The sequence below is a fragment of the Peromyscus maniculatus genome, chromosome 3 (assembly GCF_049852395.1).
Source record: "Peromyscus maniculatus bairdii isolate BWxNUB_F1_BW_parent chromosome 3, HU_Pman_BW_mat_3.1, whole genome shotgun sequence".
Taxonomy (NCBI): Eukaryota; Metazoa; Chordata; class Mammalia; order Rodentia; family Cricetidae; genus Peromyscus; species Peromyscus maniculatus.
In genome coordinates, this window is record NC_134854.1 from 79,007,592 (window position 1) to 79,029,261 (window position 21,670).

Below are 21,670 nucleotides of genomic sequence, written 5' to 3' on the forward strand. Positions count from 1 at the left end.
CCATCAGGCCTATGGTCCCCAAAAGAGGACAACCATGCTCCTATAATGTGGCCGCCCTTTCATCATGGAGTGATCTTCCTGGAAGAGTCTATTCTCCCTGGAAAATGGAGGGCAGAACTCGTAGGTGCCACTCAAGGGATCAGGAACAATACCATGCAAGCTGTCAGTTGGTCATCTGTAGATTATAGTGTCCCTGTAAATCTTGAAAATATCATAGTTGTTTGGTATTTTCAGCCTTGGAAAATGTGTGTTACTGGTGGAAGATGGATATCTGTTAAGTTATTTTATACGCCTGTGGGAATACTTGGGGGTTTGACCCAAAGCTTAAGGTAGAGGAGACATACAATGAAGCCAGAGGTGCCAAGTTCTACTCATGATTACTTACCTGTCAGTCATCTGCAGGCCTGGTGAAGAGTTAGTACTTGGACCAAATACGACCTCTAAGACCTTTTCAGAATCTCACCTGAAATTAAAGACGATATTTCAGATTCAACTATAGTAGATGCTAAGAAGAAGAGATTTTAATTATACATTTTTGGTAATGATTAAAAATCTGCAGGAAACTTTAAGACTTGTTTTTAAAACTAGGTCTAAAATCTATAATTTTTCCAGTGTTGCAAGGAAACTAATTTCATTCTAAAATCAAAGAACAGACAGAAGTTCAAGTGGGTTGCAAACTTGGCAAAAACATGTTCTGCCAAGAAATAAAAAGGAATTCAATCTTAAAATCTGCTACAGTTTTTGATTCTTCTAATTCTTCTTGTGTACGTGCAAAGTCCAGAAGAAACTGGAGCATTGTCCAGTTCAACACAGCGTGTTTGATGAAGCTAAAGATAATTGCATGGCTTATCTGAAGTTAGTCACTTTGTATCAGTGGCTACTGTGCGTATTAAGTTCTAATCACACTGAACATCAGCAATTCTTAACCTGTAGGTTTCCATCCATTGGAGAGGGGGTCAAATGACCCTTTCACAGGGGTCACATGTCAGATATCCTGCATATCAGATATTTGCTTTATGATTCATAACAGTAGCAAAATTATAGTTTTGAGGAAGCAATGAAAATGATGTTATGGTTGGGGCGTCACCACAACTGTAATAGAGGGTCGCAGCTTTAGGAAGGTTGAGAACCACTGCTGTGCATTGTCCTAGCTGGGTGGCTCCTACAAGCTACAGTTTAATACATTTCCTTCAGGCTTTGCTCTTCCCAGGCTGGTGACTGTCCTTCCTAAATTGTCCCTCTCTTGATACTATGGATATCACTGAGGGGAATGCAGTGGTTTAACCTGTTATTTTTCTATAGCAGTTCTTTGCATTTGCTCTTTTGAACACTTTTCACAATTTGGAACTCAAGCGATTTTCTGCATGTCAGTGCAATCCTGCTGTAAAGAGTTAGTGCTGAAGGGACATAGGTTAAGAGTCTTACAACACAGCTTTACTTGGTGTCCTACTCATGGTTTCTATTGCTGTGATAACACACCACGTAAGCAACTTAGGAAGGAAAGGATTTATTTCATCTGACAACTCTCAGGTTGCACTCTATCACTGGAGGCAGAAACTGATGCAGAATCCTTAGAGTAGTGCTGCTTACTGGCTTGCTGCTCATGGCTTGCTTACTCTGCTTTCTTGTAATTCCCACATCCACTTGCCTAATGGGTGGCTCCAGCCACAGTGGACTGGGCCCTCCCACAATAATCATCAATCAAGAAAATGTCCCATCAGCCATTCTGATGTGGACATTTTCTCAAGTGAGTTCCCTCTTCCCATTTGACACCATCTTGTTGACAAAAAGCCAACCAGGATACCTGGTAATAAGCATCCTTAGAGTTAACTTTGGAGCACTAGTCTGGGAACATGTGAAGAGCAGAAGCACAGCCTTCCACCACACTGGATATCTCTATACAGCACATGATGGAAGCACAATAAGCACACCATTGGTGCATGCTTATGGGACAAACCAATGAAGTAAGTCTCCTGCAGCAGGGCTGGTCATCCAGCTTTATGACTAAGTGATCTTAATTTCAATACTTAGGAGATGTTCCTTGTGAGTTATAAGTCTCTAAAAGATATGTGCTGTGAGCAGTATTCTGAGGGTGTTCTTCATTACTTTAAGGCATAGTAGGGGTGACCATAGTAGCTTCATTGCTGTCTATCTTATCTCAGATGTGTAGCTCCCAGGCTGGGTGAGCGCCTCAATGGCTGAACTGTCTTTCATCTTGCTCCACTGTCACCCAGGTCCTGCATAGTGGCCAATCAACAAGTGGTGATTGTTCCAGAAGTAACCAATAACATACAAACATATTTTATCTGAACTGAAAGTGACTAGGAATATCAGTAGTGTAAAAAAAAGATAACATCAAAGACATCCTTTTGAGAATTATAAAAATATAAATAGGTAAGTAAGGTAGAGATGAAAGGATTGCATATTTAGATACAGAAGGCAATGTCCCAGTCCTCTGTCCATCTTTCCTCTAAGATAGTATGAGTTGAGGTCTCTAAAATTGCAAAGCTTCTTTTTATTGAACAGGAAATTAGTTTGAATTATGGTAGAAAGACAGACTATTCCACAATTCTAGATTTTTCTGGTTGCTTTTCTAGATATAACATTCAGGCAAGAAAAATATTCAAAGGGCATCAAATGAAAAAAGTTTTGAAAGGGAGTCATTTGCTAAAATGAGATTCAGGGAACTACCAAGAAATGGGAGTATCTGAAGGTTTGTGAGATCACAAAGCCACTCCACCTAATGTGTGCAAGACCAGCAGAAGCCTGTAAAGGGCCATTGAAGAGAGACCCACAGGTGTTCTTTCATGAATGCAGAACCATTTTCCAAAGGCATCCTAAAGGAGGAGCAATGAATATGCAGCCTAGGCTCTTCCTCCTGTCCATCAAGCTGCTTTTCCTATGGTCATCTCCCATTGACTGAACACCAGGCAAAGCCTAAAGCACAAGTGGGGTCAGAAGATGACAGGAGTGGGTGGTGACATGGGCGCAGGAGGCCGAGTAGAGAATAACTGAGCACAGAAAATGACAGGGGTGGATGGTGACATGGGCACAGGAGGCCAAGTAGAGAATAACTGAGCATGGGCTCAGGAGGCTGAGGAGAGAATAACTGAGGCACAGCTGGTCTCTTGAGGAAGCCCCCTGTCTCCCACTCAGCCATGAGTTCATAGTTGTCCTTTAGAATGCAGCTAGAGAAGAGATCATGAACTTGATATGTATTTATTTATTAATTTATGTGGTACTGGGAATCAAACCCAGGGCCCCCACATGCCAAGACACAGCAGAGTCATAGCCTTCAACTTGAAGAAAACCTTAGTTCTTCAGCCTTGCAACTATTTTTCTCTCCTTTCTGTCTTGGACTTTTTGCTTTTGATGAACTAGAATGCCATGTAAAAGGAATAATTCTTCTTTTTATTTGAACAATTGACTAATAACTTGCCAATCAACTAATTGACTCAAATAGCAATATTTCCCAGTCTGCTTCACAAGAGAAAAACGTGGACTGTTTACCAATGGAACTGTGGTAGGCAAATCAATATAGAAATTAAAATTACAACTCATGATACTATGTGAGATAATAGGAAATTTAAATTTTCATAGTATTAAGTTAGTCAGAATTTTAATTCCCTACTCAGTTAGTCCTGGGAATTCCTATTTCTCTGTTTTGAAATAAGGGATAAACCCAGATCTAAATTAAAATTTATCATTATATCACATTCCTCCAGGACAATGAATCAGACTTACATCTCAAAATTGGATCTGCCCTCTTTGTTTTATCTCAGAATGGCTAATAAAAATTGTTTATGTAGACAAAGAAGATACTGTTTGAAGAATGAATTCATTTTCTGTTCTATTTTCAGAATATTGCTCTAAAATAAAATTCCAACTTGTTTTATTTCAAGGTCCATGGCCAACTGTTTCTGGATTATTCCATTCTATTAATGCCTCTTGACCTCCCTCTGGACAGAGGCATATCTTGTCCAGGAAGGGAGAGCAGGGACAGACATCACTGGGTCACTTTTGGCATGAATTACTTTGAAGAGTCCTTTTTAAGTCTTTTCAAGGAGTGTTTACAAGACATTTTCTTTTAAAGAAAACAGCATGAAAAGATGCTAGATAAAGCAGCTTACGCTAAGTGTTGAAAAATAGAATGGTGCATCTGTGGCCTCATTGAAGAAGACTTTTCTTGCTGTCACCTATCAGCAAACCCTTGCCTCAGATGACAGAAGATTGGCAGAGCTGTGTTAGTTGTGTTTTAAAGTGGACATTTTATGACTCAAAAAAATCTGTAGATTTCCAGGTTGGCATATGATGCAATAATAGTTCATATAGGCAAAAGCTTGGGAGGTCCAAGGTCCACTAAGAGTGTAGTCTGTGTGAGAGGATGGACAAGGCAGCACCCAAAGGATTCCAGCTCAATGAATGTCACAGGTGAAAGTGGCTTTATCCAAAGAGAAAACACCAAGAGTAATAGTGACTATGTCCAAAATTGTGGAACATACCATAGAAAGCTGAACAGCCGAGGGAAAAATGTCAATGAAAACTGACTAGCTGCAAGCCAATACTGTCAATTCTTTGATGTTCAATAACAATAATCATATATGAAATACATTTGAATCTTATAATAACCATAATTAAAATTAATGACATACTATGTGTCTTGTGAATTACCAGAAGAAAACACAATCAGATAAAATATACTACTGCTGGCAAAAGAGTAAACACTGTAAAAGGATAATATAGCCAAATGCAGAGTGCCAGATGGTGTGGAGAGTGCTTCACATCTCCTTGATCCTCCTTTACGTCTCCAGGAAAGCAGCTTGTGATGCAGCTAAAAAGCTGTCCTAGTGGTCCAGCAAGAGTTCAATGAAGAAAGACACTTTAGCCAAATCTGCTAAACTGAGTCTGATCCTCAGAACACGCATGGTAGAAGGAGAGGACAGATGCCCTCTAGTCTCTGCTCATACACTGTGGCCCATCCACTTACACACTCAATAAATGAATGCAAACTAAACCAGTTCTACCTCAACATGAAAGTGTGGTCAGTATTTAAACGCACCAGTAGAAATACATAAAGTAAGACTTGTGTCCTGGGTCTTGTAGGTGATTGAGAGCCATCAAAGGCTCAGCTGACAGAGACCCCAGACTGAATTCCAGCTCAACAGAAAAACTGTCCTGATCTAAGAGTAATGCTTATTTTCAGATAAAATTGGGGCATTCAGGATGGGATGGCCCTAGACATTGTGCTGATTTTCAGAAATGAAGGGCTTGGATTCTCATCCAATACAACATGCTTTTGCTATGTCCACCACAGTCACAAAAGCACATAACATAAAATCCAAAGCAATAGGACAAAATGCACCTCAAAATAACAATTACAGAAGGAGTAGATACACCTGATGAAGAAAATGATTTAGAGTTCACTAAAGTTTTGATGTACACTTAAGGAAGCAAAGAAAAGTGAAGGGTTAATTGAATGGGAAAAAATACGACAAGTAAAAAGAGACAGTTAAACAGGGTACTTTTTAAAAGTATGTCAGAAATTTATTAAATAAGGACAAATTTAGGACAAGAGGCAGATGCATCATCTTTATTCTTAAAGAAAATGGACTTTAAAAAAATAAATATTTGCTGGGTGGTGGTGGCACATACCTTTAGTCCAAGCTCTCAGGAGGCAGAGGCAGGTGGATCTCTGTGATTTCAATGCCAGCCTGGTTTACAGAGAGGGCTATACAGAGAAACCCTGTCTTGAAATAAAATAGATAGATAGATAGATAGATAGATAGATAGATAGATAGATAGATAGATAGATAGATATTTAGCAGATAACATTGGAAGATGAGCTCCAAATAGTAAAAATTTTTACATTTTATTTTAAATATTTTTTCATACAATGTAATTTGATCATATCCCTCCCCTAGCCCCTCCCACATCTTCCCTTCCCTCCCTACCCATCCAACTTCATGGTCTTTCTCTCTCTCTTAAAACAAAACCAAAAACACCAAAACTAAAGCAAACAAACAAAAAGCACAAAACAAACAGAGAGCATGGAGTCTATTTTGTATTAGCCCAATACCGAGCATGAGCTCTTCCCCAGAGCGTAGTCGATATATTGGGTGTCACTCCACTGAAGAAAACCGACATTCCCTCTCCCAGCCAGTATCACTTGGGATAGTTTCTTGGTTAGGAATGGGACTTTGTGTCTACTTCCCCTTCTCAGTGCTGGAATTTGTCTGGCTCGAGTTTATGCAGGTCTCGTGCATACTGTTACAGTCTCTATGAGTTTGTGTCTAGAAAATGCTGTGTGCCTTTGGAGTTGTCCACCACCTCTGGCTTTTACAATCTTTCTATCTCGTCTTCCTCATAGATCCCTGAGCCTTGAGTAAGAGAGTTTCATGCAAATGTACCATTTAAGACTGAGGATTTCAAAGTCTCTCACTCTCTGCACATTGTTCAATTGTGGGTGTTAATTATTCTCTAGTGCAAGAAGAAGCTTCTCTGATGACAGACAAGCAATGTGCTGATCTATGGGTACAGCACTATATCATTAGGAGTTATTTTATTACTATGCTCATTTAGCAGAATAATAGTTGGTTTTCTCCTAGTACCCATGACCTATCTAGTCTCAAGTTCTTGACCTCCTTAACAATGAGGTGTAGGTTCCATATGATGGAGTGTGTCTAAACCTAATCAAAAAGTGGTTGGTTATTCCCCTAATATCAGTGCCACTGTCGCACCAGTGGGTATATCTTGAAGGCAGGTCACTATTGTAGCTTGCAAGGTTTGTAGTTGGGCTAAATAGTAAACTTTTAAAAGGTGATTAATTCATTAATCTACATAATAAATAATAGACTATTATAGGTAATAGTTTAAGAATAATAGTCTAAGAAACTAAAAGTTGTCTTTCTAGGCTTCTAAAGAACATAAAAGAGAGAAGTCTATTCAGAGAAAATGTAAATGCTTACACATGCACACACACACTTTAGGAATTGTTCATAAGAAAAATTCACAATATACTACTTGAAAAGAAGGAGGCTATGGAGTGGGCATTATTACTCTGTAATATATACATGTGTGCTCAGTGAAAACACACTAAGCTAGAGTACATAGAATACTTTATTAGATCATGTAAGTTTTTTTTCATCTTCTAAGGAGTCTTCATCATTGTGTGCTGTTGTCATAATAGTGAATTATTAATTAATACTTAATAGTATCAAGCCAAATAAGCTCATTTTAGAGAAATATTTTTCCAGTGACTAAGAAATTTAGCTGTTCTGACTAAAGAATGAAGGAGAAACTGCTGAATCTGGAGCAATAAGAGAAAAGGAGAGGGAAAATCCTAAGCTTCAAGAGCTTGAAAAGCATCATCTGAGTGCTCATGGATGCTCTCGGATGTGCTACAGAAATCCTCGACAGAGGAAGCTGTGCTACCCAGAGCTTGTGGCATGGACAGAAGCACTAACTTCTCAAAAAGGTTTTCTAAACCCTTTAACATACCATCTTCTCTTCAGTTCCAGGAACAGAACCAAAGCAGATACGAGCTCATGAGAGCAGGCTCTTTGCTGACACTGTACAGTATCTAGGGCAATATAAGACCCGAGGGGACCCCGTGTACGTTTCTTAGGAGTGAAGGGTTCTCCAGGAACATCCATGGCTCTACCCCCATGCCCTGTTCTTTTCACCATAGTAGCAAGGACTTCACTCACAGCTGCAATGTTTGGGAAAGCCAGAGATGACAGAGACAGATTTCAGAATGGAAGTCAACCTCTCCGTGACACAATCTCAATCTCACAGGAGCCAAAACAAATCTCACAAGGATGCAAACCGAGTCATTCATTTAATTTTCAGAACAAGGACAGATTTCAAAATAACCCAACACTAGGGACACATTTCTGACTGGCCTGTGTGTGTGTGAAACTTAACTACATGGAGGGAGAAGAGAATCACCCTTCTCTGTTCCGTACTGGCCAGACAGCATCTCAGCTCCTGAAGCTAGATTTGGAGACTTGGTCTCTGAGCAAATTGTGCTAAGAGCTTATTCAAAAATACAAAGGACAAATGACCTGGAAACCCTGTCCTGTGAGAGTGAACGTAAGGGGCCCCATGGGTGAGGAGAAATGCCTATAAAGCCAAAGAGCCATCTTCGGAGAAGGCTCTTACACAGGTCTTACAATGAGATGGGCTATAGATCAGGATTTTCTGAAGTTGCATGGTTTCTGCCACATGGGAGTAATTCCTTATCAGCAGAATGTGTAAACTAGCTGCATGATAACTCTAAGGAAGTCTCTACAACAGTGATTCTCACCCTTCCCGATGCTGAGACCCTTTAATACAGCTCCTCATGTGGAGATGTGCAACCATAAAATTATTTTCCTTGCTATTTTGTAACTGTAATTTGGCTGTTAGGAGTTATAATGTAAATATATTCTGTATTTTCTGATGGTCTTAGGCAACCCCTGTGAAAAAGTTGCTTGACTCCTAAAGGGTCCAGACCCACAGGTTGAGAGCAGCTGCCCTGGAAAGTATTGCAGCTTGCAGCGTTTAATTGTAGGTATCTCTATTTTGACTTCTTATGTGGGGACCTGAAGACAGAACCATAAAGATGTTCTGAAGCATTTGAAATTAACATTTTTAAATTCCTTTGTGATAACCACAGCAGTCCAAACACTGCTTCCTGTTGGGCAAAGCAGCCGCTGCTCATCTCGGGCTTCCTACCCCCTCCTCAGGCCATCTGCTTTCGCCTCATCTGTAAGTCCACACCAGTTCTAAGACATGTGACTCAGCCTCACCGTTGAGCTGCCATGGAATTTTCTACCCTGGGACAATGAATGAGCTAGACACTTGGCAATTAAATGAACAATGCAGAATCTATTGATATAAATGGTTAACCCCAAAGTCTGAGGGTGAAAAATGTTTCTTATTCTGTATGATTTCTGCATACTTCCTGTTCCTGCACCCCCTTTCTTTTAATCCCCTTCCAGTTTACATTTCAACTCCTTACTATTTTTGTTTTCTGAGATGCTCTGAACTCAGACTATTTTCAATGCAACTCAGGTGCTTTTACTATTGACACAGTCCAGAAAGGCGGCTCCTTTTAGTTAGAGGGTCTTGGCAGAGATCTGGCTCCTCTGTGGTTGGTGTAATGCTGCCATCTGGTGTTCATTTCCACAAAGTGCCTGAGGCGTCTTTCTCCCTGGCAACGTAGTGTTAACACAGTTTCAGCAGTCCTGCCTGCAGGCAGGGCTTACCCAACTGAAAATGTAAAATCTAAATCCCAGAAGACAATTATACACTGCAAAAGTTGACTTCTAATGAATATTAACGCTAGCCACAGCAGTCATTAATAGTGTTAACAGTTATACCAATAGAGACTGAATTGTAATGGTTAAAACGATGCTCCTTGGGAGGAACTTCCCTGTAGTTAGACAACATATTTATGTATTCATGGTTTCACACACATATTATTGGGCATTAACCTTCTATCAGCATAACAGCTCCTAAGTAGGAGAATCGGAACTCGGAGCTGGTAGATCTGGCTATAAATCTTCCAGATGAGTCAGTTGGGTGTGCTAATGGGATGTAAGTAAAATATATGGAGAGTTTAGCCTCTTTGAGCCATGGGATAAATAGACAGAGTGGAGGAACCAGCAGTTGGTGAGGGCAAGAACAAACCAGCAGAGAGTTTTTGGTGCTGAAGGGTCTCATTTATCTAATTGCTTTAGAACAGGGAACAGTGAGAATGGAATGGTGCTAAGTCCTTGCTAGAAGAAGAAGAAAAAAAAACTCAGGTAGCAAGATAGAAAAACAAGGCCTGACTTAGCGGGTTAGGCCAGAGCTGTGGTTCCTTGGAATTAAGTGCCCACAGAGGGTCCCCTGGCAGTAGGCACCTGCTCCAGTTCTCCTAGGCATGATCTCATAGGCTTCAGGAACTGGGCAGGATGGCCAGCTGTGTTAGTGCCACTGTTACCCTTCAAAGGCCATGTTCTTATTCTGAAAGTCAAGCCCTCCTGCCTGTGTGGGAACTTGAAGGTGTGGCAGTGATAAATGATGCTCATTTGTATTTATCTGTTTGCTTAATAATCCATCATAGCCATCGCGGGCTAGGTGATTTCTCATCCTTTATCTTGGCTTAACTCTTACAGCCCTAACGAAATGTTTAAAATGAGAAAATCCAGCACCTAGTTGTTGATAGTCACTGAAACCCCTTGGTAAGGGGCAAAGATCCTAGTCTCCTAAATTGGCCCACATTTTCCTTCAATCTCTCAGAATGATTTGGGTTGCACACATTTGACTTCTAAAGCGAATACAAAATGAAAATTCACTCTTTCCAGAGAATCAGGTACACTGTGTTGTTGAGTCTTACCACAGAAGTGAAATCTCAGTTTGGCCCTTTGTTAAGTTTAATTAAATTCCAGAGATTTCACTTTAGTGAGACTTAACAATTATGTGATTTATATGAGCATAGTTAATGAAAGGCAACTATTGTTAACACACAAATACACACCCATTAGAACAAATGACTCCTGTGATATAGAGACCTTTAGTGCTTTGGACTGTTTACAGTGAGTCCCCCAGACCCAGAAGAGCTTCATTCATCTGTGCACAGTGGACTGAAACTATTAGAAATATGTTGTATATATTAAATGCATAGACTTTCCCCTTTGCTGTCCCTTAAACTATACAGTACAACAACTTTTATATACAATTTAAATTATATTAGGTATTGTAAGTAATCTAAGATGATTCACGAGGCAAGGAAGGATATGTATATATCATACACAGGTATTTCGGCATTTTGAGTAGAGATTTGAGTATCTAGAGATTTGGTTATTCCGAGGGGTGGAGTTCCTTGGAACCAATCAGCTGCAGATCTCAGGGACAAAAGTATTTCCATTTGTACCAAGTGGTTAGAGACAAACCAGACACGGACAGATTTTGGTTTAGTGGCAAAATACAGCATTTCCTCTGAGCATGGCAAGAATCATAGCAGCCATTAGCCATCACACATCACACTTTTGGCTCCTGCTCCAGAACAAGAATCTTGTAGAGATTCTCTGGGAAGGTGAATAACAATGTTGTGCTGGGAGTCTTTCACAGGCTATGGCTCTAACCCTTCACCAAAACAAATGGCTGCACATCCTTCCCCTTCCCCAAGGCTTAAGACTCTTCCAAGGATGTTTTGCTCTTAATGCTATAGTCAGGGGTGATGAAGGAGATGGGGAAGTTAGTCCTACTTACTGAATGTCTTCTGTCGGGGGCTTCTCAGGGCTGAGTAGAAGAAACGGGCTGCCAGGTGCCCTAAAGCACATAAGGTAGCTTGGAATAGGAAATTGATGTAGAAAGTGTTCAAGGATGGTCTGTCATTCAGCTGTTGAGTAGGCACACTCTAGGAAAAGTAGTCAGGGTAATATGCAAAAAAAAAAAATAGAAAATCTACACCAAGCTTTTGAAATGATATACTATAGTAATTATCTACTTTTCACATAAATTACAAAACAGTGGATTTTTTCCTAACTTCAAAAGGACCAGAAGAAGTTTCTTAAAATAATATTCTGTTTATCCTTTGAAATTTCATACATTTATACAACATATTTTGATCCTATTCATTTACCACTCCCTGTAGATGAATTTCTAAATGGTTTAATTAAATAAAAAACATGGAGCCAAATATAGGGGTGAAAGCCTTAGAGCGATCAGGGAAATAGGGAAAGCCATAGTCAACCTTACCTCACCAACTCTGCTGCTTCCAAATGCCAGTTACTTCCTGTCTACCCACGCCTATATTCCTTGCTGTTCTGCCATCTGATTTGCTCTCTCCATTCAGCTACATCACTTTCTCTTCCTACACAGCCCTGTCACTTCCTGTCTGTCTGTACAGACCTCCAGACCTCCATGGCTAACTAGTTTTGGAATTTAAGGCGTGTGCCACCACACCTGGCTCTGTTTCCAGTGTGGCCTTGAACACACAGAGATCCTGCCTGCCAAGTGATAGGATTAAAGGCATGTGCTAACATTGTATGACTTCTGTATTGTGGCTGGCTTCTTCCTCTGATCTCCAGGCAAGCTTTATTTATTAAAGCACAAATAAAATATCCCCACATTTCAGCACAAATAAAGTATCACCACAAGTTCCTCCCTCCAATACTCCCTAGTATCCACCCCCATCTCCTTCTTTTCCCTTCTTTCCTCATTGTTTTTATTGAAAACTCCCTGAGTCCAACTAGTGCTGCCTATATGCAGATAGGTGTGGGGCTATCCATGAGGACATAGGCAACCTATTTATAGGCCATATCCACAGAGGAGAGTGATTCTCCCTTCTTCAGCATCTTTCAATTGTCAAATAGCTCTTCTCCAACCCATGCTGGAATTGCTGGGATTTTGACTGGCTTGTTCTCTGCAGGTAACACTGCTATGGCTGATTGTGAAGCAATGATGGATGTCATGTTCAGAAATTAGCATTTCACAGATCTCCCCACCTTAATAGATCGTCCATTCTTTTTGTTCTTTCTTCTGAGCCTTTAATACTGTGGGGTGGAGGAAGAGGCTAATATAGACAACTCATCCACAGCTAAACGCTTGGGGTTACTTAAGCTTGAGACTTGGACCAGTTATGTGTCTCTGCATGAGCTGTAACCCCAGCAAGACAAATCTGTGGAAATAAATAGAAATATTAAGGAAACAAGTTGACAACATGACCATTTTGCCAAATAACACTAGTAAGTTTCCCCTTTAGGGCCCTATGACCCCTCTAGTCATGGGCTTTTGACCAGGTGTACAGTATCAGGCATGAACCCATTCCTGTGGGGTGGGGCCTCAGATCCAATCAGAAAGAGATTGTGTGTCCACCAAACTGTCAGGCCCCTATTGCTCCAATGGGCACATCTTGCCAGGCAGGTCAGTATTAAAGCATGTGGGGTTCACATCTGGATAAGATCATTGATGTTTCTTCTCTCTCATCAACCTGCATTGCACCTTCTGGCTCTATGTCAGCTCCCCATCAAGTGGAGAGTTTCTGGGTCAGTACAAATTGATTTCTGTATGTCCTACATTCAAAGTGAGTGGTGTCTTCAGAGAAAGGGACATAGCATCTAGTTGTGGTTGGCAACCAAGAACAATAGCAGTAGCCCATGTTGTTTGGGGTAGCTCTGGGGCCTCTGGCCAATAACTCATCTATGAAGGCATCCTGCACTCAGCACCCAGATTTTCAATTAAGAATTCATGTCTTCTTGGAGCAGCATTTTCCACCCATGAAGGAACTTGTGTTCAAACTCCTGTTTTTAGATTACATTTTTAAATTGGCTTGAAAACTAGTGGATGCACATTAGGCTGCTTCATGTTACCCTCCGTTAACTCATCCTCCTCCCTCTTCTCTCCCAATCTCCACTAAAACCTTTAACCCAGAAAATCACCCCACTCTCCTCTCACGTTCCCTGTATTCAGCTGATAAGTTTTAATACTAGTTGAGCTTGATTATAACTTGATTGGCCAAGTCTTAAATATATTACACAAATTAAGTATCATAAAATAAATTTCCAATAATAAATGGTAAATATTATTTTCATTGATAGGTAACAAGCAAATATTCTATTACTGGGGCTAATGTTCCATAAAAATTGAATGCTATACTTAAAGGCATTTATTTGACCAATTCCTGCTATATAACTTGTTCCATGTTATAATTGTACTTATTTTTTACGGACTCCTAGGTTTTTGTATTTTGTACCCCACACTATTTGTTATCATTTTTGTCTATGTAATCAATTTCCCCCCACAGCTGAGGATCAAACCCAAGGTTTTAACAATACTAGGTAACTACTCAACCACTAGTTTACCCCCAGTCTTCAGCTATCTTTTGAAAGAAGTTAAATCTTTTTAAAATGTTTAATACTTCTTTTCAGGTTCTTCACTGTCTATCCTCAGAAGGAGTCATTCGCCTATCTTTTCCCTGGGTTGTTTTCAAAGCTAATTCTCCCTCTGCTTTTATCTTTGTTCATGGTGTATGTTATATGGGGTTGATTTTAAGGCCTTTTCTCTTCATTATTGGTGTTGAATAATTTGTTTCTGAGGTACCTTGGTACGGTTATCTTCATGTTCTGTGTGCTAGGGTTTTGTTTCTGTCAAACATTTCAAGTGTTTTCCATGCTCTCTGGAATTTTCCAGTTATTAATATGCCCAGCCACCCAGAGCCGTTCCATAGTACACTGATGTGGTTTTTACCACTTAAAATCTTACTTTCCATATCTGATTTGGAAACATCTCCAAAGTTATGTCTTATTTTCATAAGTTTTTTTTATTATACAGTCTTTAATTTGCTTTTATTCTTATCAATTATAAACTATCATAAACAGTATAATTTTCATCTTTAATTGGATTCAGGTCTTTAAACACACACAATGCACACACACATACACACACCTTTGATGTCTGCACTTGACACATCTCATCATATTCCTAGATTCCTGGCCATATGGCATATAGTTATAAGTGTCTTAATGTCCTTGTCTGATTATTCTAACATCATCATCAATTCTTGATTGGTTTCCATTTGTCAGTTTTTCTCTCCCTGTTTGGGTCATATTGACCTGCTTCTTTTATGGTTAATTATATTTCTTCATTGACAATTTCCTTCATGTATACAATGCATTTTGATTATTCCTCCCCACCAGCCTTATCTCCCTCCCCATCCTCTTCCCTACAAGGATTTCCCACACATTCTCATCTTTTTGTTGTTGTGTTGGGCTGTGTGGCCCACTATGTTTCATAAGGGCCCTCTGTAGCTAGAGTTTTCCTGCCTGGCCCACAGTCAGGAAAATCTCTCTCACCTGCCAGTCCCACAGCCGCTCAGACCCAACCAAGTAAACAGAGACTTATTTTGCTTACAAATTCTATGGCCATGGCAGGCTTCTTGCTAACTGTTCTTATAGCTTAAATCAATCCATTTCTATAAATCTATACCTTGCCACGTGGCTCATGGCTTACCGGTACTTTACATCTTCCTTGTCCTGGCGGCAGCTCCAGGCAGTGACTCCTGCCTTCCTGTTCTTTTATTTCTCCTCTCTGTTAGTCTTGCCTATATTTCCTGCCTAGCCACGGCCAATCAGGTTTTATTTATTGACCAATCAGAGCAACTTGATACAGACCATCCCCCAGTACAGCCAAGTGCAAATCATCTCAGACACCTGCACTCAGGCTTGTGGTCCTAATCATCCTCTGTGCGGACCTGCTGGATAAAGCCACGAGGAACCCGAGAACGGGCTCCCACAGGACATACAGAACATCCCACAGCAGCCCTCAGTGTGACCATAGGTTTGGAACTGTGCATTGAAAGAGTGAGCAAACATTTCACATATCTGGTATCTTGTAGGAGATGCTAAGTGGTGTAGATTTAATTTTGCATGTGGTAAGTATTGCTGCCTTCCTGAAAAGCTATTCTTGAGCTTACTTCTGGGGCAGAGTTGAGTTGCCAGGAAACACTCTGATGCATTTGAGTATTATTTTTAAGTTAGTGTGAGGAACCAGAACAATGTTTATTCTCAGGCTACTGAGTCCTCACCTCTAAGTCGGTACCTTCACTGTGCTGTGTGTATTTTGAAATTTCCGTATATGGCAGGTAGGAATCACGACCTATTCTTGGCCCTGGGTAAATGCTGAGCCCTGTTTCCTCCAATGCCTTCAGATGGCTTCTCCCCTATGCTGGAGCATAGCTCAAGAGGGAGCTGAGAACTCTTCCTTCACAGGACTTTCTTTTTCTCTCAGCCTGCCTAGCAAACTCCAGATGGTTCAGTCTTGTTGGAGTCTCAAGACACCTTTATTAAAGGTGTCTTCCAAACCTCTATGATTTCCTGTTCCTGTACCAAGGTTTGAAAACTAGAGGCAGATATCTGGGTAACCATGGAGCTCACATCACTGAGCCGGCTTAGTTATTGCTCTCACGAGTTGCTGTCTGCTGTCCTAAAACACAACTAAAACCATTTTTTCCATTCTTTGTCCAGTATCGGATTATTTCTGAAGTAGAGAAAGTCTAGTCCCTATTACTCCAACTTGCTGAAAGCCAAAGTCCATTTAAGGTCAATCTTGGGTGACTATTTCCATATTTCATCCTTAACAGCGCAATAAGAAGTGATGGTTATGACAGAGGAACTGTTACCTCAAAGTTTTCCTCTGAGTTCCTCCATCTCAGCCAGGTTCAGCTATAAATGCTTATGTCTATTGTTCTTGAGTCTGAATTAAAGAATGTGAGGTTTGTACTACTTAATAATAGGAAGGTCAGCATCCTTCTTCCAGCTTTGATCCCAGGATAAATGAGCTAGGCATGGGCTGACTGGACCATCTCAGAGACCATTTCTACTTTGTCAGACACATGACAGTTAAAACTGGCTGAAGACAGTCCTATGGGTAGAAAGTATTTCTGTTAATGAAGGCATCCTCAAGACTTGATCTGAAAAATCTAAGCAGTAGCTAAGATCTCTAAGCTTTTCATCAGCAGTTAGCTGTCCAAGCAATGGAAAATTACATTATTTTTCACTTGGGTGCCAGATATCTGTAAGATGAACCTTAAAAGGTCTTATTAATAAAAACAAACCCAGAGCCAGGTATTGGGGTGAATGCTGGAAGATCAGAGAAACAGAACAAGCCACAGCTAACCTCACCTTGCCATCTCCTCAGCCGATCCTGTTTCCTCAAACTGGAAGCCTCTGAGTCTTCTTCTGAAATGGATCTCAGATGAATTGCTGCTAAAAGCTTCAAAGCTTAAAGGGCCTTAGTTCCTGGTTTTCACACCTTATATACCTTTCCACTTCCTATCATCACTTCCTGGGATTAAAGGCATGTGTCTTTCTCAAGTGCTGGATTAAAGGTGTGTGCCACCGCACCTGGCTCTGTTCCTAGTGTGGTCTTGAACTCAGAGATCCATACAGATCTCTGCTTCCCAAGTAATAGGATTAAAGGTGTATGTGCCACCATTTTCTGGCCTCTATGTCTATCTAGTGGCTGTTCTTTTCTCTGATCCCAGATAAGTTTATTAGGGTGCACAATATATTGAGGAACACAATATCACCACAGATATCTAAGCATAATATCTATCAAAAATCACCCTTTTTGACCAACTTCCAGACTCACACTTTGTGGGGGGTTTTTCCCCCAGAGAAAATAAGGCCTTCTAGTGTAAGCAACTGTTATTAGAGAAAAACAGGAATCCAATAATTTGAGCTGAGTGAAACTCAGTTAACAGAGTATTTGCCTAGCATGCGTGAAGTCCTGGATTTAGCCCACAGCACTGCGTAAAATTGAGTGTGCTGAGTGTAAACTTGTAGTCCAAGCATTTAGGAAGTAGAGGCAGGAGGATAAGATGTTCAAGATCATCCCTGGCTCATATAGTGAGTTTGAGGCCAGCCCGCAATGTGAGACCCTGCCTCAAAATAAAATGCCATAGTTTAATCTTTAGTACAGTGGCTTGCTATCAGGCACCTGTTCTCTCAACCCCAAGACAACACAGCACAGCACAGCCCAACCCAAAACAATATAACACAACACAACATAGCATGTACATATGATGCCTGGTCACACACCATTGTTCTTTCTCTGCCCTGTCCAGTGTTTCATGGTAACAAAAGCCACAGTCTACACTAGAGGTTGGCCTTATAGTCTTAGAATCAGAGTCCAGGAAGAGTTAGAAGAGGGTTCATACCTAAAATTTAGTTAAAGGAAAAAGAATATAAATGTGCATACATATTACATAGGAATGGGTTGTTGTTTTATTAATGTGACGTTTAGGGGCATATGCACTGCTTGGATTTTCTTGTCTTTAGTAAAGATTCAGCTCACAATCAATTGTATTGTGCTTTAGGAAGTAAGTTCTTCCACTGGTCTGTTTTACTCTTGTATTGGGAAGCTGTAGGTGCAGTTTTACATGAGTTTTCCGATACTTGAGGGAAAAAAATGTCCTTAGAAGTCCCCCATTGAGTCCTTCATGGACAGACCATAGAGGATTTCTAAAGTGCCAGGCATGGGGAGAGTTTGCTCCTGGTCTTGTGGGCAGCAAGTTTTCACTTGCCTAACCTCCAGGTCTTTTTCTTCTCACAGGCACCCGAGTGGACAGAACCAACAGCTGCCAGTCAGACAGCAGTGGGTTTTTGGAGGAGCTGCCAGAGCCCCATCCCCTCCAGGTAGGAGAGGCTGGAATGGGGCACTGAATGCTTACTATATACGTTTCATTCCTATCAACCATCCCCAATCATACCTGCACTCCTGAAGAACTTGGAAGAATGAATGTAAAGTGCCCACCACTGTGGAGGCCCACAAAGGTTCCTAGTGAGATCTGAGCCTGCTTTACCTGGCAGAGCTGCATTAGAGGATTGCTTGACCATGTGGGTGGTTACTAGGTGATTGAAAGGGTTTGCGCTTGGCTGTGCTGGGGGAAGGTCTTTTGCTCCACCCCTTGGCATTCCTTTAAAAGGCCCTTTAGAAGAGACAGAAGGGGACGGCGGATAAGGATCCTGGCCCTCCCGAGCCTGTGTTTCTGTCTTTTTCTCTCCCCTCTATCCTTCTATCTAAACCTCTTATCCCTCTCTCTTCAAGAGTACCCTGGGGAGTGGGGGGAGTGGGAGCTGGTCACCCACACACCACACATGGAAAGTTTTTAAGTCCACACCAAATATATACTCAATGGACAGAGAATGATAAAATCACAGTAGGCCAAGTGCCAGAGTGCTCACTTGCTTCTCCTTCCCCTTTTGTTTTGTTTTTTCTAAATTATGAACTGAACATCATAGGGAAGAGGTGGTAAGTGAAGTAGTAATCTGATATAATTTCAAGTTTATAGCTTGTGCTCATGACATGTGTCACTGGTAACATATATGCATATAATGCTGCTGCAACATCCTGATTCTTTCCCATGCTGGTTTCTCCTGCAGGTGTCTTCCTTGCCAGGCAGCCAGAGTCCCACTGAGGGTAGAGGTAGCAAATCGAGGGATCAGAGTCATAGCCCAGCACCATGGCAGGACTGTCAGCAAGAGTCCAATGGCTCTGAAACCAAGAGCATGATGAGCTCATCTTTGTCAAGCCATGATAGGAGTATATTGGAAGGAAAGTTCTCAGCATCTGTGGAGGAGGAGGAGCTTCAACTTGAGGCTAAGAAGGAGCTACCAGAGATACTCACCCCAGATACGACCCTCACCAAGACCATGATGGTGGGAGAATACCCAGGGAGTCTTGTTGGAACTGTAGTCACTTCTACATGGAATAACACAATGGGGATCATGGTGGCTCCTGTCACAGAAAAGGAAGACAGGTCTCTGAGGCATAAGGGTACTGGGGAAATGCTGATACAAAGGCACCACTTTGAGTCGCCAAGGTCATCCGGGATTGATCAGACTCCAGACAGTTTCTATCTCGTGGACTCTGAGATCCCAGGAACAGAGGACAGCAGCAAGGTCTACCCTGACACCAGGCAAAGCTCAGTGGTGCAGGAGAAGCTAGCACAGCACTCTCAGCAGCACAGAGGAGCCACGCCCTATAAAGGTGACCTTGTTCAAAACTCTGATAAGTCAGTTCCCCACCTTGAGAAGCCACCTGGAGATGCTCCCACTGACTCAAATGCTGCCAGCTCTTGGTCTGTGTCAACCCAGATGTCCTCCAATCTGGTGTCAGCTGCTCAGAGTGTTGCAGATTTGGGGACCTACTATAAAGGAACAGCTTTAGATTGCAGTCCATGTCACCCTGTTAATACCACAGACCTGAGAGTGCAGACAGAAGCAAAGCAGGTCAATGATGTTGCTGTTCAGACTTACGCATATGAATGCAAACCCAGGGCCTCACAAAAGGCCTTAATTCATAGACCCTGGCCCCTCACCAAATCCATCTCTTTGGACACAGGTTTTTCTAGCACCTCCCCAACAGGCCTCTGCCACACCACACCTGCCCACTGTTGTGTCTGCTGTCATCACTGTCCCAATTGCCAGGGAAGGAGGCAAAGTCCTGGCCCAGAACCCTCTATTTGCAGGCATTTCCTGTACTCACATGCAGAGGATCCTGAAGCCCGGTTCACGAAGACATTGAAAATACTTCAGGACACTACTGTGAGGGACTTGTGTTCTGTAAGTGTTTCCTCTATAAAGCTATAGGTATATCACTAATGCCACAGAAATGGTCTTCATCTTCTTTAATGGCAGAGAAAACTCAGGGCATAACTTTGTTTTCAAACATGAGTGCTTGTTGAGTGTTTTATAGTTTATTAGATAAACTCATATGTTTCAGGCTATATAAAACACTAATGGACCCATCTTATTTCCAAGTCAGTCTAGCTGAGAAGTTCTGTGTTTTAAATTCAGTGGGCGTACCTGAGCCATTTTGTGTCTCTAGGGCTGTCATGTAAAACAATGCAATGAGTACTGTGGGTCTTACTCAGTGGTAAAGTACTAGCTTAAACTCCTGGATTTAATTCCTGGTACCATGAAATGCATGCATGCATACATACATACATATATACATACATATATACATATGCAAGGAATTGATTCATTCCATTGTCATAAAGTTTTTTGGGATGAAATTAAGGCTTGTAAAGCACTTAACATAATTAGACACTCATCACAATATTTAACACCAAGAAAGCTCAAGGTAATATTAATTGATGGGGTATGACTCTAATCATCAATTTGTATTACTGTTTTATTTTTGCTGTATTACATGAACCTCTGATGTCATGTAGAGGGACTGCTGGTCAACCTTTGGTAACTGGCTTAAATGTGAGTACTGGGTTTACTAAAAGCTGAGTGATGTCAATGGACTTCAACCCTAGATTAACACACTTATCTTTAATGGGTCTTTTTCATGCTCTTTTTCATCATTTTCAGGATAGGGATAATCTAGGAGTTCCAGAATAACTATCAAGTAAAATATTGAGACTCTCACATCTGAAATTTTATATACAAAGAGTAAAGGGCCTTGATGATGCAAGACTACAACTGTTCAGAGACATTGCAGAGGAACTGTGACTTACTGAGTACTATGGTCCAATGCCCAATGGGTTCACTTATATCTTTTAATTCCACAAAAAATATAATGAATGTCTATTCTAAACATTTGATTTATATTGTGTCATTTAACCTTCAATTTCTTACATGTCATAAAGATTTATTGGATTTCTAATATGTGGCAAGTACTCTCTCTTTTGTAAATAAAAAACAAAACAAAACAAACAAACAAACAAAACTAGAACTGAGAGAGTTTGGATAATCTTCCCAACCACTAAGTGGTGAATCTCAACTCAAATTCTTAGACAAAGATGTGCCCAACTTTAAAATATTTAAATCTGTATGAGAATAATTATGTGAAAAATAAAGTAAATTATCATATGGACTTTTAACATATAGAACTCTACATAAGTCTAATATAAACTGAGAAACTAATTTTCAGATTGCAAGACACCAGACATTTAGAATATTTAAGAATGAGCCAAGAATAAAGGTTATGCTAATCATAGAAAGCTTCATCTAGGTGTTATAATCAATTCTGGGTATTTTATTCAGAGGAGGAAAAGGGCAAAGGCTGAAGTGTAGCTGGGATCCTAGTGTCAAAATATCTAGATTCAAATCCTGGAGAATGGAGCTGGGGATATAGCTCAGTGGTAGAACATCTCAGTACCTCAATCTTCAGTACCAAAATAAATCAA

General features: G+C 40.8%; 1 protein-coding gene across 3 annotated transcripts in view; it reads left to right on the forward strand.

Moving 5' to 3' along the window:
- The window catches only part of Itprid1 (ITPR interacting domain containing 1), a 144,733-nt gene that overhangs the window by 108,214 nt on the left and 14,849 nt on the right, over window positions 1-21,670 (forward strand). For all 3 annotated transcript variants that reach the window (XM_076566851.1, XM_076566853.1, XM_076566852.1), the window contains exons 10-11: window positions 18,082-18,164; window positions 18,912-20,093. In XM_076566851.1, the coding sequence (XP_076422966.1) occupies window positions 18,082-18,164; window positions 18,912-20,093 (1,265 nt within the window). The remainder of the gene's footprint in view (window positions 1-18,081; window positions 18,165-18,911; window positions 20,094-21,670) is intronic.